This window comes from Suricata suricatta, chromosome 9 (assembly GCF_006229205.1).
Source record: "Suricata suricatta isolate VVHF042 chromosome 9, meerkat_22Aug2017_6uvM2_HiC, whole genome shotgun sequence".
In the NCBI taxonomy this organism is placed as follows: domain Eukaryota; kingdom Metazoa; phylum Chordata; class Mammalia; order Carnivora; family Herpestidae; genus Suricata; species Suricata suricatta.
In genome coordinates, this window is record NC_043708.1 from 108633598 (window position 1) to 108651610 (window position 18013).

Below are 18013 nucleotides of genomic sequence, written 5' to 3' on the forward strand. Positions count from 1 at the left end.
TGGGGCACCCGTAAACAATCATGAGGAGGAGGGAGACAGCAAAGCAAATAAGGGCAAATGACAGCTGGGTAGAGACCCATCAGCCTCTGAAAACAGGACAGAGGGAGCCCCAAAGCATTCAGCCAGTTCCAGAAATCTGTGTGGGATGGGCACAGGATTCACACATTCACCCTACCTTCCCCAGTGCTAGCTGGCCAGGGCAGCCAGGCTGCCCCCCGGGGCTCAGACTGTGGACTTGGGACCTGGGCAAGGGCAGGAACTTACAGTTTCATTGCTGCCTCTGTCTTCCCTAAATAATCTCAGCCCGCAGAACCCTAAGAGTTCAAGAGGCAGAGACCACAATTCTTGCTGTCACCTGAAATGCCAACTCCAGCTTGCCCAGCCTCCTTGCTCCTTCCCCAGCTGCAAGAACTTTCCTTCCTCCCAAAGCGACTTTGGATCAGATCTCCAGGCTCAGAGACCCGCCCCAGCGCGCCGCATCGGGACGGGCCTGGCGCACGGGTGCGGCCGAGTCGTGCTGGGACAGCTCCACGCTGTCTCCTGGGCCGCCGCGGGCCACTACAATTGCAGACCCAGCTGGGAAAGGGGAGAGGCTGACCCCTCCGAGGGCCCTCAGGGAATCGCCCGACTTTGCGTGAGGGGCAGTCAGGACGAGGGAATCGATTTGGCTGGAGAATGAATGAACGAGTAAATGAATGAATGAATGAATGAATAGCGATGGTATCCGAGACGCGGTAAGAGGCGTCCCAAGGAGAGTGCCCTCCACCATCCTGATGCCAACCAGGCTTCTCTCACCCCCCAGGTACGGAGCGCAGACAGCAGGGCCATCTGCCCCCTCGCCAACACCTCGCAGTCCCCCAGAGGAGCCCTGGCCGGCGCAGCAAAGCTCTGGAGCTGAGCCCAAATACCGGTAGCCGGGAAGTGCCTGCCCCGAGGGAAGAATGCACCGAGGCGCAGGGACCCCCGCCGCCGCCTCCCATCGCCCCGCGGGGAAGCTTTCCCGAGTCCCCGAGTCCCGAGCCCAGCCCGCTGGGCGCAGCCCCTTACCTCCCCTCCTCGGCGGCCTCTCCCGGTCTCAGAGCGGTCATTGCGGCGCAGCCAGCGAGCGCCCGGCACCGCTCGGCCAGATCCGGCGCCCGCCGGCCCGCCTCCGCCCCTAGGGCCCGCCCCCGCCCGCCCATTGGCTGTTGCGCGGGCCCGGCCCGCCCATTGGCCGTTACTCTCTGAGGAACGACCCGAGCTCTGCGCAGATTCTACCGCTCCCAACTCCGGATCCGCAAGTCTCGGTGGCCCGGACTCTGTCTGCACCTCCTCGTGCTCGTCACAGTGCTGGCCCTGGGTCCCCTCCAGGCTTTTCCTCTTCAGCCCTACTAGACTCGGAGCTCGGTGCCCTCTGCAGCAACCTCCTCCCGACCTCCCGACTCTGAGCTCCAGGGCAGGTTTCAACTTCTCCCCACACCAACGAAGGGAGATATTTTGAACTGGATGCTTGGGCAGTCGGGGAGCCAGAATGCTTTCATGCTTTCCCCATAGCTGGGTCCTGCGGAGGGACTGAAGATGGCCAGAAATCAAGAGGGGAAGCAAGACAGTAAAGCCCAGAATGGTGCGATGTGACAATGACCTGGGCCTTGGGAATGGGTCCAAAGTCCTATCCCCCCATCGTACCTGGCCTGCAGGACCCTCCCTCCTCCCACCAGGTAGGGCTTAGTTCTTGGAAGGAATCTAGAAGGGTAAGGTGCAAGCCAGATTCAGTTCCATTTCCAAACCTCTCTCCACCACTCAGCCCTCCTTTGTTGAGGCAGTAAGACATTCGCAAACAAATGGGGACAAAGAGAACCCAGAAATAAATATTCTGGAAACTGGGAGCCATACCTGGGATCTTCCTACAGTGCCCTTATGTTAGAGGCCTCTACTGCAGAAGACATGAAGGGAGGTGTAGGGCAATGGCCACATCAGTTTACCCACCAGAGCAGCAGGGAGGGGCCCTTGTTGCTGCCCTCTCCTCTTTGGTCCAAATAAGCCAATAAAATGTCCCCAGCTGCAGTTTTTAGAGACCCAGCTATCACCACCTCCTCAGGGTGCCTGAGGATAAGGGATAGGTAACCTGTATCCTCAAGACAGTCAGCTACTGCCTTTCCAGCACCAGCACCTATGCACCCCGCAGAGAAGACGGCAGGTAACCTGGGTCGTCACACAGGAGCAACCACCAGGAGCTTCAACGCCCTTACCATTTTCACCCTCAGAGGACCCACCACACCACACCCCCCATCAGAAATGAGAGGAAACCAGTGCTTCAGCTGTTGTTTATTGACACCAGTAGGCTCTATAGCAACAGGCCAGGAAGTGGCTGCAGTAGTGGGGAATATGGGGGGGGGGGGGAAGTGTTTGCCAGCAAGAACAGCTGAGTGGAGTGTAGGATCACAAATGCACAGTGCACGACAAGGTGGGAGTGGGGGGGACACTGGGAGGGGTGGGGGAGCAAGGAAGGGCCTGGGCCAGTCTCCTCAAACTGGAACCACTGCCCTATGCCACAACTCTTGCTGGCGGTCTCTAGATGCCAGGCCAGGCCAAGGGTAGGAGCTGTCTGGGTATCCACTGTCTATAGGAACTGAATGGAGTACACAAAAAGGAGACGCAGGAGCCGTTGCCCTCTGTTAAAGCTCTAGGGCTTCCGGTCCTGCACCCTACCTTCGTCCCTGGCTTGGGTGGGGTCACATGATGAGCAGCCCAGCTCTGGGTTACCCCACCCAAACAGGGTCTTAAAAAAAAAAAAAAGTCATGTTTCACAGAGGCATTAATATTCTTCCCTAGCATCCCAGCCCACCAGTGCCACATTACAACCCCAGATGAGCACTACAAGCATTGCTGGCCTAATGGATGGGTTGGGGGAAGGGGGTGGGACAGGGCTGGAGAAGGGGCTCTTGGGGCCTATCATGGCACAGGCACTACACGCATGGTATTGGTGAAGCCGGAGCCAGGGCGCCACCCAGTCAGCACAATGACCACATCACCCTTCTTGAAGAAGCCTCGGGCCTTGCCTGAAGGAAGAGAAGAAAGGTTGGTGAGTCAAAGCCAAGCCTGGCAGGTATGCACCTGGCTTACTGCCCCACAGCCAGAGGGAACAAGCAGGGCTGACTGATCATTACTTCCTTCCGCCACAAGGTGGCGGAAGCATCCCAGCCCATGCAAAGGGGACGAATGAGGGAGGCCCAGATATTTCCTTATCAAATAGAGTTGGCATGGACCTTTGGACACCACTCATTTTATGCTCTAGAGGGTGGAGAGCCTTGTCCAAAGTCAGAGCTAGTTGCTTCTCATCCAGTGACCCTACTTTTATTAGGGACAAAGGCCATGAGTACATAGTCTGTGTGTATGACATCCAGCAGTGTACGAACTGGCTAATTTTTTTTTAACCCTCAGTAACGAGCAAGATGCCAACGAACAGACAACCCTGACTATCCAGGATCCTTTGCTTTGGGCCCCACAATGGAAGATAGTGACGAGAGGAAGTGGGCAGCTCAGCCCCAGAAGTCAAAAGCCTCCTCCTTCCCTCCTGGGCTCAGCCCAAAACCTGAGGGACTAGGATGGAAGATTCAGAGAATACTCCCAAGAAAGACAGTTAAGGCTCTTGCACACCCGCAGGTCAGCATGTTCCCATTTCTATAGGACCCCAGGGAGACCAGTGCTCATTATCCTCCCCACCCCTCCAAGCTCTAGCCCTTGCTCCCAGCCACGCACCAACATTCATGGCCAAGTTCACCCGAAGGTCCACATCCTCAGCCCAGGCATCCAGCACTGGGTCCTTACACACCACAGGGAAGATGCCACGGTACAGGTGGGCCTGGCGGGCAGTTTGGTGATTCCGGGTCACAGCAATGATGGGCGCACGGGGGCGATATCTGGCCACCTGGTGAGCAGACCTGAAACAGGATGATGGACGGGCAGAAGAGACCATTCAACAGTGTTCCAGGAGCCTCCCAGGAAGCCCTGGAGAGCCTTCAGCAACAGCTTACCCTCTAATCCAACTCACTATGCCAGCCTGTGACCCTAGCCATTTTAGCATCTGCTCCCAAAGCCGGGTCAGCCCCTCATCTGTATCTTCCACAGCACGTACTATGCCTCTTCTACTTCTACACCTCTAGCCATGCCACCCACTTGCCTTCCTCCCCTCCCCATAGGCCAGGGCCCATGGGTCATACTGGCCCAGCATGGTCAGTCTCACCCCGTGACCCGACATGGCCCATAGCTGGCAGAACCCCCTCCTCTGAACTTTTCCATTCTGGCTCAGATACAGCCCTGCCCAACCTCACCCGCACCCAGTCCTCTTGCTGCCAGCAACAACTATAAGCCAAGCAGCATGTAAATGGCAGCTGACTCTTGACATCTGCAAAGAACAGGAGCAGGGCCCACCAGCCCCCCGCTGGGACTCTGCAAAACAAGCCTCCCCTACTGCTGTGCCCTTTCCCCAGCCCACACGGCCCCCAAGTCCCTGAAGCAGGCCTAGCAACTGGGCTCTAAAGCCAAACCTGAGTTTCTAAGCAAGGCTTAGAAATCTGGGTGTTACCCAGGAGGCAAGACCAGGAGACGGGAAGGGAAGGTTAGTGTCGTAGGCTCTGCCTGTGAAGGCTATGGAGAGTTGGGGGGCCCCGAGCCCCAGCACCAGGTACTTCCTGGGACCCGGACACTGCACACTGTGGTTGCAGAGGTCTCTCAGGAGTTGAGGCGGGCCTGCTTACAGGAGGCACTAGGCCTCAGAGGGCAGGCTGTAAGGACACTCAACAGGTGTCCAGGAAACTTAAGCCATGTCACAGCAGAGAATGCCTTGCTAAAGTCCTGGCCCCCATACAGGGCTTTCAGAGGGGAGCAAGTGCTGAAGTCGGTACTAGTAAGGGTGAAATCCCAGAAGACTAGAGCTAAAAATAGCCAAATAGCAAAGGTTTGGACCTTTTCATAAAGGTCAACTCTAACGGTTGGAGTGGCTTACCCCAAGCTCTCTGCTGAAGGAGTCTGCACAGATCTCATGTCTTGCTTCTACAGAAAGCCCCACCTACGGCTCCTCAGTACACGGGGGCTGGCTGAACTGCTCCCCTCCCCCTGCCCCTCCCCCTCCAAAAAACCCTCATGGCCCCAGGGGCAGGGACGGGGAGCACCCTTCCAGACTGAGGCAGTGATAGAGGCTAACTCAAATGTCTCGGACTAGGAAGAGATCCCAAGGCCAAGGTTGAGCACAGGCCTCAGCGTGGCTGCACAGCACCAGACAGCCAGCAAGCTAACATGGCGACCTTTCCTGGTCCTGAAGCCACTCGCCTTTGGGGCTCAAAGACGGACAAGGACAGGTGTACCAACCAAATAGCATGTCAGTGAACAGCACTAATTTTCCAAACTGACCTTTTAAAGAGCACACAGTAACTGGAATGAATGAAATGGTTATCATCTACTTTTTTTTTTTTTTAAAGGTTAGCTTTTAAATATTAAAGAACCATTTATAGTCAGTCTATCTTTGGTTCTATGATTAAGTCTCTGGTTTATCTGGAAGATGTAATCTTGCTTTGGATACAAATGATTGGACACCACTTAGGAGTGCTGCCTGAAATCCTCTGGGCCCTGGTGGCAGGCAGAGGGGGTCTTACCTTGGCTCAGTGCCATCTGAGCCCTGTTCAGTGCGCTGCTCTCAGGACACCCAAGAGAGGTGCCCCCGAGCAGGGCATCCCCGCCACCTCCTACCTGCCAGACTTGGTGAGCACGATTATGGCCCCACTGCAGCACTTGAATGAGGCCTCCACGGCGCCGACGGCGGCGGCTTCGGTGGGGTCGCTGGTAATGGGCGCCAGGCGGCGGAGTTCCTCAAATAATTGCAAGTGGTAGATGGCGGCCTCTGCCTCACGGGCAATCTAGGGGAGCAACATCCGTCCAGGGGGACGAGAGGGGGACAGAGCTTTGTCAGAGCTGTGTCACAACGGGAGAGGGTGAGGAAGAGTCGCACAGACAGTTGGTGAGGAACGTGTCCCTGGATGCGAGGCCAAGAGGAGCCTGACTACCAGAGATGCTGAGCTGAGCAAGATCAAAACTCACAGGAACTAGTCCTTCACCAGGTGCCGTGACATCCACTGTGCCTACTGAGCCAAAGGACCCTTTGGTCCTGCCCTGCCCTGACCTCCCTGGCTGGCTTCCTGCAGACGAGAAGACGGATGGGCCCTAGCATTCTTCCAGATCAGCTGGAGCAAGAGGCTGGTTATCCTACAGGTACCTGCCCTTGGGCCCTACCTGCCAGACTCCGTCAGAACTATCAAAGCTGCTGCTAAACACTTATAAGAAGCCTCCACGCTGCCCATGGCCATGGCTTCCATGAGGTCTGTGGAGTGGCTTGAGCCTCGCACAAGTTCTTCAAACAGCTGGCGGTGGAACATGGCTGCCTCAGCCTCACGAGCTATCTGTAAGGTTAGGGGGGAGGAAAAGCAAGGAAGAGGGAGGAGGAGGGAAAAAACGAGAGACAACACATGGAAAGACAGAATGGGGAATTAATCAGAGGAAGGTAACCTTAGGTTAATTGGCTAAATCTGTCCTTCAGGCAGACTGAAAGAGGCAGCATGGTGAAAGCCCAACTGCTCAAGGACGGGTGGAGAATTTCTACCACCGACTGTTGCTGCTTGTCCTCCAAGAGAGGAAAAATCGGTTCTTCCATTCCGGAAGGATTTGTTGAGTGGGGGTGGGGGTAGAGACAACATGGCGGCAGGCTCTAGCACCTCGGCACAGAAATATGCCCAGGCCCGGCCCATGCCACTCCCTGGCAGGACTTGACCATGCTGCCTCATGACAGAATTATAGGAAGAAACAGGCCCTCCCTCCTCACATGGCTGGCTGGTACCGCAGGGCCCCTCCGTAAGCCTCCCTGCACACACGGAGCACTTGCTTGGCCTCAGGCACTGGGCTATGAGCCCCTCCCACAGCCTGCGCACGGAGCAGCGCGGGAAAGCCGGCGTCAGACACAGCCAAAGCCACACAGCTTAACCGTGGTCCAAACACAAAGGTGGACAAATGGCAGACTTGTGAGGGGCACACCGAACAGCCATGTGAAGGGGCAGATGGCCTGTGGAAGCACATGGGTTAAGTTTCAGACGACATTTGATCACCACGTAAGGATTACCACAGTCATGAGAAAGCCATTCAGTTATTCAGACCACCTGCTCAGATAACATCAAAAATTAGAAAATTTAAGCTTTAGAGGATTATAATGTAACCAGCAGCACCTTAGAGAACGATGGGAGAGGGGAGAATCAGTAATAACATCTCATTAATTGGACAGTATAAGCAGGCATGCAGCAGGATTTACTACGTTACAGGTTTTCTTTCTCTGAGAATTGGGTGCACGCAGCCCAAAGACGAGGAGACATGAATAGGAAACAGAACCATACCTGGTGCTGCCTAGGCCCTTACTTATGGGTCATTCATTGCCTCAGACACAAGAGAAAGCAGTGAACAGTTGCGAGAAGTTGTCAGCCAGTGTTAACTGGGGACAGGGAAAGGAGAAGCCTGCACCACCTAGCCCAGACCCCGTAACTCATCTTCTGAGCAGTGCCATCCAAGCCCTGCGGTTCCCTCTAAGGTGTCTGTCTGTTCATAGGGAAGACTAGGGGTATGAAAACCAGAACTGGAATTCAGAGGCCAGAGCTTGACTCTTAGCCTCTGCCCCCAGTACAGGACCCTAATGGAGACACAGCTTTATCTCCTGCTAGACAAAGTACAGTGCGGCAGAACACTGGCTCCGGAGCCAGCAGATCTGGGTTCAAACTGAGGCTTTATCATCACGTAATCCTCATCTGTAAGCTGGGCTGACCTCTATCACACAGAGGGTAGGAAGATTCCATCAATCCATACAACCTAGTAACCGGACACACAGTTGAGGGGTGCCCTAGGGGGCGTCACACAAAGGGCATGGGGATCCTTTGCTGACGGAAAAGGGAATAGGAAGGTTCAAACACAAAAAAACACCCACTTCAGAATCAGAGACAAGTTCGGTGAGCTCCACACATGCCATAAGCACTACACAGGGCTGTTGTAGGAAACTGAATCTATAGCACTCGGTCTCCCTGGCCTGAGGAGCCCTGGTGACTGAAGCCTGGGCTGACTCCTGAGTGAGTCTAGGGCTGGACCAGACAGGGCGGAGGAATGGAGAAGCTGCTGGCAGCGGGCCGTGGCCGAGCCAAAGAACCATGACCCGGACTCCACTGGATGCTTGCTGCAGGCCCAGCCCTCCTTCCGCCCGTCTCTATTTGAGGACTTGCTGCCAGTCGCTAAACCGCACGTCAGCCTGAGGCGCGTGCAGCAGCTCAGCAAAGCAGGCCCGGCTGCAGGCGCCATGCAAGGCCAGCTCGGTCACCCCGCGCACGCTGGGGTCCCTGGGGCGGGGTGGGGGAGGTGCCTGATGTGGGACAAGATGGGGAATCCAGCTGAGAACAGCAGCCTGTGGCTTTCTCCAGAACGGGACAGAGGTACTCAGGGGCCCTCTGGGCTGTCCAGAGGGAAGGCCCAAGCATCTTAGCACTTGAGCCAAGGGACAGACTCACAGCCTTGAAGCCAGAAGTGAACTGTGCTCTAATGGAGGACGCCTCCAGAACAGAAGGAAAGAGGAGGGTGTGTGGGCGGGGAAGGCAGAAGAGGGAAAAAACCCAAGACACCTCTCTTCCCAGCACACACCCCCTCACTCTTGTGACTTACAAGAGGATCACCAAAGGTTGTGGGCGTGGGCACAGAGGCCTAAAAGGTGTGGCTCTGTACCAGAGCCCGCCTCCACCCCGGGCCCAGCCTGAGCCTTCGTAGATGGAGAGGCCTGAAAACTCACCAGGTGCTGCATGCGAACAGCCTCCAGGGGGTAGTCCCCCTTGGCAGTCTCTCCAGAGAGCATGATGCAGTCGGCTCCATCCAAGACCGCGTTGGCCACATCACTGCCCTCGGCCCGGGTGGGACGGGGCTTCTTGATCATGCTCTCCAGCATCTGGAAGGGGGACAGAGCTGGAGTGAGATGCGGCTTCAGTCGTCTTCAGAGATGAAGGACTACAAGCCGACTCCCCGGACAGTGTGTCTGTGCATGAGGGGAACAGAGGGTGTGTTGTGTTTGAGGGACATGGGGCAGGCCCTGGGGAGAGCCCAGGTGGCTGCCCTACAAGCATGTGACTGTGGTGAGAGGCACGTGCCTGCGTCGCACAGATGACAGGCTTCCCAGCTCGGTTGCACCGCCCAATCATCATCTTCTGAGCAAGGAAGACCTTCTCTGCAGGAATCTCAATGCCTAGATCACCACGAGCCACCATGATGCCATCGCTGGCTTCCAGGATTTCATCAAACCTGACAGGAAGAGAGACAGGCTGCGTGGAACAAGGTCCCAACTGCAGTAATTACTGCACACAGGAAGTGCTCCTGTGTTCTGACTTAGGAGCCCTCCACCAAGACAGCCATCTGTGACCGCATCATGCGTGCACAGCGGCCACGGGGTGTTCCAGCTACCTTAGACAGCACCCCCAACAGTGGGCTAACACTTGTGCTTGCTGGTGCTTCTTCAGCACTAGCATGGGCACTTCACTGAAGGGCCAGGGAGAGGACAAGGTTTCCTCCAAAGCCCCGTGGGCTCATTTCCTCTCCATCTGTGCCTCGAGGCCCCTCTTTAAGGCACTTCTCTACCCTCTCCACTCTAGCCAGCATTTCCAAGGCCAGCTGACTGCTTCTGCCACAAAGGTCCTTGGCCAGAAGACACTGGGGGGCTATTCCTTGAGGCGGTGCCCTCCCAGCATGTTGCAGGCAAGAGTAGCTATAGCTCTGCCTGGCCTGTGGCCAGGGTCAGCGAGCACCCATGGCTCATCAGGACGGCAGGACGAGTCCCTAGACTCCCTATCGCCCAGTATAGGATGGGATGTATATGCAAAGTTAAGGATGGCACAGTCAAACAGTGGGCAGCACTGCTCCATCCACTCTTCCCAAGTGCATGCCTAATCCACACAAGTATGTCTAGGGTTTTAGCTGTGCTGGCTTCTGTTCCTAGCAGGGAGCTGGAGAGGAATAGAGGTCGCCAAGCTGGCCATGCTCACTCGGCCCAACCTGGGGAATATTGGGGAAGTGGTGAAACCGAGCTGGGACCATCTAATACACCTGGAGGAGAGGTACGTACTTTCCTCCAGGAAGCTGGTAACATGCCAGAGCCAGCCCAAACATCAGGCCAGGCGCTAAGTGAAGACAAGGACACCCCGAGCTTCCACATGCCTCCCAAGTGGAGGGTTAAAAGGAGCCCCTTCCTAAGGGCCTGCTATCTTCCTTCTGTTGAGAAAAAATGATGGTGGAGGTGGGGGGGGAGGGGCAATGTCCCCTTATTCTGGCAAACACAGGTAGTGTTCCTCATCAGGAGGACAGCATGATGGCCCCTGACCTATGAGCAGTGACTGTCCATCCCAGCGCTGGTCCCTGGGCTATGGAACACTTTCGGTCACCACAGGGGAAGCACCGGTATGCCCCTCACCTGGGAAGATATATATATATATATATATATTTTTTTTTTTTTCTTAAAATACCAATGCCTCGGGGCACCTGGCTGGCTCTGTCAGAAAAGCATGGGACTCTTGGTCTTTGGGTTGTGGGTTCCAGCCCCAAGCTGGGTGTAGAGATCATACACATATGTACATACATAAATAAAAATAACAAATGCCTTCCATTCCCTCTCAAGATATTTGGACTCCGTGGGTCTCGCCTAAGCTAGGGAGTCCGCATTCTGATAGGCTGGTCGCCAGTTTTGGGAACTGGGTATTCACAGGATACGGCCTTTCTGGAAAGAGGGGCTGGAGCTGAAGGAGGCAGGAGACAAAAGGGTGCACCTACCTCCGAACTCCCTCGTGATTCTCGATTTTGCTGATTATCTTGATGTTCTTTCCTTTCTCTCCCAGGACCTTTCTCACTTCATGGACATCAGCTGCCTTGCGGATGAAAGACGCAAACACCATATCTACATCCTGCTCCACCCCAAATTTCAGATCCTGGATGTCCTTTTCTGACACAGCAGGCAAGTCCACAGCAGCCCCAGGGAGGTTCACACCCTTCTTGCTCCCCAGGGAGCCACCATTCTCCACCTCCGTCACCAGGAAGTCAGCACCTGTGCAAAATGGAGTGGGGGGGAGGGGCAGAGCAATGAGGGCACAACATCCTCAACAGGAAGCAGGCTCTCCCCAGTATAGTGAACTGGAAAGCAGTACATTGTGAGCACTGGAGCTATATGTCCAGAATTCAAATTCCAGCTCACTAACTGTATAATCTTGGGCAAGTCAACTAACCTCTCTGTGCCTCAGTTTCCTCACCTGTGAAGTAGGGATAATACCTGATACTCCTAAGACTGTTAAAATTTACACAAATTTGGGGCACCAGGGTGGCTCAGTGGGTTGAGCATTGACTTTGGCTCAGGTCACAATCTCATGGCTAGTGAGTGTGAGCCCCGCATCGGGCTCTGTGCTGACAGCTTGGAGCCTGAAGCCTGCTTCGGATTCTGTGTCTCCCTCTCTGTCTGCCCCTCCCCCACTCTTGCTCTGTCTCAAAAAAAATTTTTTTAATAAAAAATAATAAAATTTACACAAATCATCAGGTAAAATGCTTAGGACAGGGCCTGACAAATATTAGCTACCACATTCCCAAGTATAGTGGAGTCCTGCACATATCATCTTTATGGAAGAAAGAAAGCAGAAAGGCAAAAACAGTGAGGATGGATAAAAAAATTTTTTCTCATGTGGTGGCTCAGCCAGTTAAGTCCCCAACTTTGGCTCAGCTGGTCATGATCTCATGATTTGTGAGTTCAAGCACAGCATTGGGCTGACAGTGCAGACCCTACTTGGGATTCTGTCTCTTTCTGTTTCTCGCCCCTCCCCCACCTGCGCACAAGTGCGCGTGCTCTCTCTCTCTCTAAATAAATAAACTTATAAAAAGGAATTCCTGAGAATAAATAATTTCATCTTGCTGTCAGCCAAACAAACTTCCCGTGCTCCTTGTGTCAAAGGAGACAGAGATGGAGCTGGTTTTAGACAAGGAGGCGCTGACCCCGCACCTTTCTCCTTCACCAGCAGAGAGATCAGCCCGTCATCCACGTACACCTTGCTGCCCACTTCCACCACCTTGCAGATGTTCTTGTAGTCCAGCCACAGGATGTTCTCGTCACATTTTTCCATGTAGGCGTTGTCCAGGGTGATCTTGAGCGTGGCTCCTTTCTTCAGCTCCACCTCCGCGGTGCCACTCTGCAGACAGGACAGTAAGCTACGAGGCCAGCCCTCCCGGCAGGAAAAGCGAAGTTCTTTCCTCCGTGGAAAAACGCTCAGATCTCAGCCAGAAGTACAGTAAAGCTTCTGGCTTTGGGAAGAATGGTCTTATTCTCAAACATACCTCAAGGAAGTCATCTGTGGAAAACCTACAATGTTTCAGTCACACTATTTAGTGATAGGGGAAAAGGGATGAAGAGACTCTTGGAAGTTGGTTTTCAGAGTAAAAAAAAGGTTCCTCTTGGGTATCATTTCTTAGCAAAGTACATCAAAGTCAACATTTTTTACAGTAATGAACAGAACTCTCCTTTCTAGATCTTAATTCTGAGGAACACGGGCACAGACATGGCTCTCGGGAGCCCGCACCTTCCCTCTCCCAGCTCCCCATGATACTCACGCCCTTGATGAGCCCAGTTCGGATCTCAGGTCCTTTGGTGTCCAGGGCCACGGCCACTGGCCGGTAGCGAATGGGGTCGGAAGCAAAGCTTTCCGTGGCCGCGCGCACATTCTTGATGGTCTCTGCGTGGTACTGGGGGAAAGGAAGGAGAATGAGGGCTATCTGCCCACATGAGGAGCTAGCCTGAGCTGAAGCTGACCAGCAAAGGCCTGTGGATGTTCTAGACCTCCACCTTCCTTGGCTAGCCTCAACGTTGCCCATTCAGAGCACCTCTACCTGCTTATCTCAGTCCCCTTGGTTTCTGCCCACTTCTTCCACAGCACTAACTTGCTCACAGGCAAATCTTAAGACTTTAGAATATTGCCACCCAAACCCACTACAGGCATGGTGAAACATGTCTCAACATAAAAAGAAGCATGTCTCCCTTATTTTCCCTAGGACCTATCACTCTCCCTCAGTAAATAAAGCAAGCAACTGGAATAAAAGACCTTGCATTTATGTGTGGATAGTGCTGGTCTGGCAATCTGTCAGATTCTGATAGATTTGGCAATTCTGAGCTTTTTCCTCTAATGATTCCAAGTACAATTCAAACTCCAGAGTTAATTTACTCAAGCTTAAAATGGCCCAAGCTACATAACTCATTGCTAAGGTCCCGCAGACCTAGTTTTCACAATCACTTTCTGGAGTGGCCTAGGGAAAAGTGGGAATATGCCTCTTTCTGAACTAAATGCCTTGGCTTCCATCTTTTTCCTGAGCCCTTTCTCTTTTTCCATTTGTGGCTACCATCTGACTAAAAGGACACTCAAAGCCAAGATGTCAGAAGTGCTCAGTGTTATCAACAGAACACTGCTGATAACAGAAGCACCCAACTCGGCACTTTGCAGGCTTGTCCTTCAGCCACCCCAGTCCAGGAGAGTAGCACCCACAAGAAGGCTGGAGGGGAGCCGGAACCAGAGTACAATCTCCAAGGGCAATGCTGCCTGAAGCTCGTGTCTGCAAACCATCAGCTTCTAATCATACTGTCTAATGAGGACCACTGCCTGCTTTCTGGGGGCAGAGGCCCTTACTCCAAGTTATGAAAATTTCTGGCTCACAATACTAACAGTAGAGAATAGAATATAGAGATAATTTTTTTTAAAGGAATGAGTGTTTCATATGGCCAAATGCCTTTTCCTTGGACCTGATGTGAGGCGTAAAAGAATCCATTAAGTATTTAGAACAGAGATGAGCAACAGGAATTATTTAATAATGGTTACCTACTATTATCATCATCATCTACTGACCACTCTATTTCACCCAATATGCACTTTGTGTTCCTAGAATAAAATTTACTTGGCCACCGGGGAGGGAATCGCTTTAGGAGACGACTGGATTTGGCTGCCAAGTTTTACTTATGCATCTGCTTCTGAGGGAACAAGCCTTGTGTGCTAACCTGTCTGCTTTGGGTACTGTCCTCGGCTTATCTTACTATCAGGGTGTGCGGATTTCAAAGAACATACTGGGAAGCCTTCTGTACTTTAGTCTAGACTCTGGGGCAGCATGACAGAAGATCTAACTGCTCCTTCAAGGCAGACAGAAAGAAGTCATCAGTCATTTAGGCCTGGTGTTCTGAACCAGAGCTGGAGCTGACAGCCACATTTTCATTTTTCAGGCTGTTCGTCAATTTATATTTTCTACGTTTGGAGATTACCTTTTCTTGGAAAAGAGTCAAGTTCATCTCAATGTATAGAAATTAAAGTAGAAGTCTTTGTGTGACTTTCAAACTCTAACATATAGGAAATATTCCCTTCTCCTAGTCGTTTTCTATGTATCCTGATCCTTGACGAGGCTTTCCAGAAGTTTCTGTGCTACAGGAGTGTTTTGGTTTGTCAAATTTAGTCTTTATTTCATGAAGTTATGCTTTTAAATCACCGCTTTCCCTTCACCCTTTTTAGATTTTTTGGTTCCTAGTGTTTTAACTATTTTATTTAGTTTCATTAAGACTTTTGGTTTCTGATAAATACATTTAGGTATGTAAGTCTTTTTGATTACTATTGTTAAGACTTGAAAGTTTCCATAAAAAAATATGCCAGAGAATACTCTCTATATAATTTCCATTTTATGGCACTTGTGGGGTTTTGGCGGCCTAATAAATTTTATACTCGTAAGCATTTTAAATAAATAGGTGTTTTGGTCTTTGGTGGCCATAAAATCATCTATTTATATACATACCAATAACATTATTAGGTCTTATATTATTCAAATCTTCTACATGGTTATCTTTTGGTACAGTCCTGGGATGTGTACTGACGTCTTCCACTAGGGTTATGGTTTTGCTGGATGTTAACAAGTGGTAAAGAAGCCCATCAATTAATACTGTCCCTGAGGAGGGCTCTAAATTTAGCTTGTTTGAAAGTCAGTATCTCTGGGAGCACATGTTCAGTATGAACACATCTCACCCTTGTGAACTGCCAAAAGTAGGGTGAGGGACACTGTCAGAAAGATAAGTTACAGAGAGTAGACATCCCTCTGTCAGAGGCAGAGAAAATAATTTCAATGTTCTGTATTAGAAGAGCGTTTCGGGGCACCTGGTGGCTTAGTCAGTTGAGCATCCGACTTCGGCTCAGGTCATGATCTCACGGTTTGTGGGTTCGAGCCCCACATTGGGCTCTGTGCTGACAGCTAGCTCAGAGCCTGGAGCCTGTCTTCACATTCTGTGCCTCCCTCTCTCTCTGACTCTCCCCTGCTCACGTGGTCTCTCTCTCTCTCAAAAAATAAGTAAATAAATAAAACATTAAAAGAAATATTGTCAAGAGCTGGGAAAGCATGTTGTAGTGTCCAGTCCAAGGTACACACGAAGAGCTCTGACATGCAGTCAAAACTAAAACTGTTTATGTTACATTATATAATATTAAATTACATAAATATATGTATAATATTGGAACAATTTAGATGAACCAAAACCCAGATCCCAGAGGCAACCTTATCCTGGTCAAAAACCTTAGAATAAACCCACTAGAGGGACTTGGGGGGTGTTTTGCTGTTGCTTGTTGTTGTTTTTTTTTTTAACATCCCGATTCTAATTTAGGAATAAGAGTTAAAGCAGAGATTATCTCCAAATGCCTCTTGTAGTTTAAAAAAAACCCAACCCCCTGAACCAGCCCTCCTCCAGCAGGTGCGGTAGACAGCACTCAGACTTGCCATTTCGGAGCTGCAGCGGTGTTATTTTACTGGATGGACGAGGCCACAAGCCTAGTTAAAGGTCAACTTCTTAAAATCTATTTCTGCTTCTTCTGCTGCACAGAGGAGACCCTGGCATGGTCCAGCAGCAGGGATCAATAGCGAACCGATCCTCACTGGTATCTTTAGCTAAGCTAAGGACCTCACTGGTGTCTTTGGGCTAAGCTAATACTTGCAGAAATTCCTGGGGTCTTCCACCAAGGACCCTGACACTGGAAAATTACAGAATGTCATCACAGACTTGTCTTAACCTGCCTGAAGTGCCAGCTGAGCACAGTTCCTCTGAACTTGGTCAGGCCTCTACGACATTTGGAAGCCGGCTGCCTGCCAGGCCATAGGCTGTTTACGGAACACGGGTTATGGAACCCACAATGGAGAGTCTCACATTTCCAGAAAGGAGAAATTCACTGCTTGGACTGTACTTCCTGAGGCTTTATTTTTAGTCTAAACTTAACACCAGCTTCCAAATGCCAGAGGGCAACCCCTCACCACTTGCCTTTACAGGACAGGGTAGCATTTTCCTTATTCTAAACAGAAGAGTTGGGGAAGTTTGGCTCATCCATTACTTCCGTATCAATACCAGTATGAAATCTCACAGCTTATGAGTAAGGCTGATGGTTTTTAAAAGGAATTGTACCTCAGGGAAACTCCACTCCTCCCTTAAAATGAGTCTGGGAACAGAAGAAGAAATGGAGCACTTCCCAGTAGCTGGCTACTGGTCCCTAGGTAAAGCCTCTGTCCACAGGTCAAATCCGCTCATACACAGCCTCAGCACGAATACATTCCTAGCAGGCTGCTGGAGAAGTGTGCAGTCTTTATTTTAATGTACCAGAGCCCCTAGGAAGACTCAGGCCAGAAACAAATGTTGATGAAGTGGGGTATTATATGCCAAGAAGTGCTGGTGCATTAGACTCCGTCCTTAACTTGCAACAAGGACTGCTCCTGGACCTGCTCAGTTATCTTGGGTCTGAACTAGGCCAGCATTCAATCTGCAGGGTGACCTTTTGGTTCATCACCTCAATATGAACTGTTACAGAAACCTGTGCTGTCAAGCACTGTGGCCGTGATACCTAATGGCTTACAAGGTTTTCCAGTAGAACCCTTCCACACTTTTTCTTTTTTAAGTTTATTTTACCCAGCAATCTCTATACCCAACTTGGGGCCCAAACCCACAGCCCCAAGATCAAAAGCCGGACGTTCTTCTGACTGAGCTACTCAGGCACCTCAAACCTTCCACGCTTTTGTTAACACAGCTGTGTGAGATAACCATGGCCAATAACAAAGCAGATCTTCCTTACGGAAGGAGACTTGGCCAGTTGAGATGGCAGGAGAGTAGGGGGTATGCTAGTGATGATCTCCCCATTGGCTGTAAACCCAGACGCTTTCCTGCCTCATCCTCTGTGGTTAAATGAACACCGCACTCCTACCCGGTTTCCTACATGCTGCCCCAGTGGCCAAACTGTCCGGCTGAGACTCACCTCGTGAGTTCCATGAGAGAAGTTCAGACGAGCCACATTCATTCCAGACTTAATCATCTCCTTCAACATGTCCACAGAACGGGAAGCTGGGCCTAATGAAAAAAAATGTAAAGCCTAAGTGTTAATTATTCAAAGCAGAAATAACATGTGGGGTGGAGAACTCTTGATATTCTTTTTCCCTAAATTTCCCTCCCACAAGTAGCTCAAAATTCTTTCAAGAAGCATATACCTAGCTATTATTGTGTTTACCTACTTTCCTATTTCCTTCAAATTCTACACGCTCCCATCTACTAGGAAAGCCTAAGTAAGACATGGCCAGCCCTCTCTGCTCTCCCTGAAGGCTAGTCCAATGTCCACCCACAGAATTGTGGTTGCACAGAGCACACAGAAAGATCTTCCTAAGAGGAGCACCTGGGTGGCTCTGTCGGTTAAGCATCCAACTTCAACTCAGATCATGATTTCATGGCTCATGAGTTCAAATCCCGCATCAGGCTCTCTGCTGTCAGTGCAGAGCCCACTTCGGATCCTCTGTCTTCTCTCTCTCTCCCTGCTATCTCTCAAAAATAAACATATAAAAAAATCTTTAAAAAACTCTAAGATTTCCGAGATGCTCCTACAAAGAGGTGGTAAGGAAGACATCA

General features: G+C 51.4%; 2 protein-coding genes across 6 annotated transcripts in view; both read right to left on the reverse strand.

Moving 5' to 3' along the window:
* Positions 1 to 1132, reverse strand: part of GRAMD2A (GRAM domain containing 2A) — a 34288-nt gene extending 33156 nt beyond the window's left edge. For 2 of the 5 annotated variants that reach the window (XM_029952472.1, XM_029952468.1), the window contains exon 1: positions 1048 to 1132. Coding sequence is in view for 3 of the 5 variants with exons in the window: in XM_029952465.1 (XP_029808325.1) it covers positions 1048 to 1088 (41 nt within the window). In the remaining 2 variants the exon portion in view is untranslated. The remainder of the gene's footprint in view (positions 1 to 1047) is intronic. The other 3 variants (XM_029952465.1, XM_029952466.1, XM_029952467.1) reach the window with 2 other exon arrangements.
* A 1157-nt stretch (positions 1133 to 2289) lies between these two features.
* PKM (pyruvate kinase M1/2) overlaps positions 2290 to 18013 on the reverse strand; it is a 29183-nt gene continuing 13459 nt past the window's right edge. The window contains exons 5-14 of the mRNA XM_029952269.1: positions 17626 to 17659; positions 17373 to 17486; positions 12676 to 12807; positions 12071 to 12257; positions 10861 to 11131; positions 9192 to 9342; positions 8840 to 8992; positions 5725 to 5891; positions 3739 to 3920; positions 2290 to 3038 (exon numbers count right to left, since the gene is read on the reverse strand). Of these exons, the coding sequence (XP_029808129.1) occupies positions 2932 to 3038; positions 3739 to 3920; positions 5725 to 5891; positions 8840 to 8992; positions 9192 to 9342; positions 10861 to 11131; positions 12071 to 12257; positions 12676 to 12807; positions 17373 to 17486; positions 17626 to 17659 (1498 nt within the window). The 3' untranslated portion in view covers positions 2290 to 2931. The remainder of the gene's footprint in view (positions 3039 to 3738; positions 3921 to 5724; positions 5892 to 8839; positions 8993 to 9191; positions 9343 to 10860; positions 11132 to 12070; positions 12258 to 12675; positions 12808 to 17372; positions 17487 to 17625; positions 17660 to 18013) is intronic.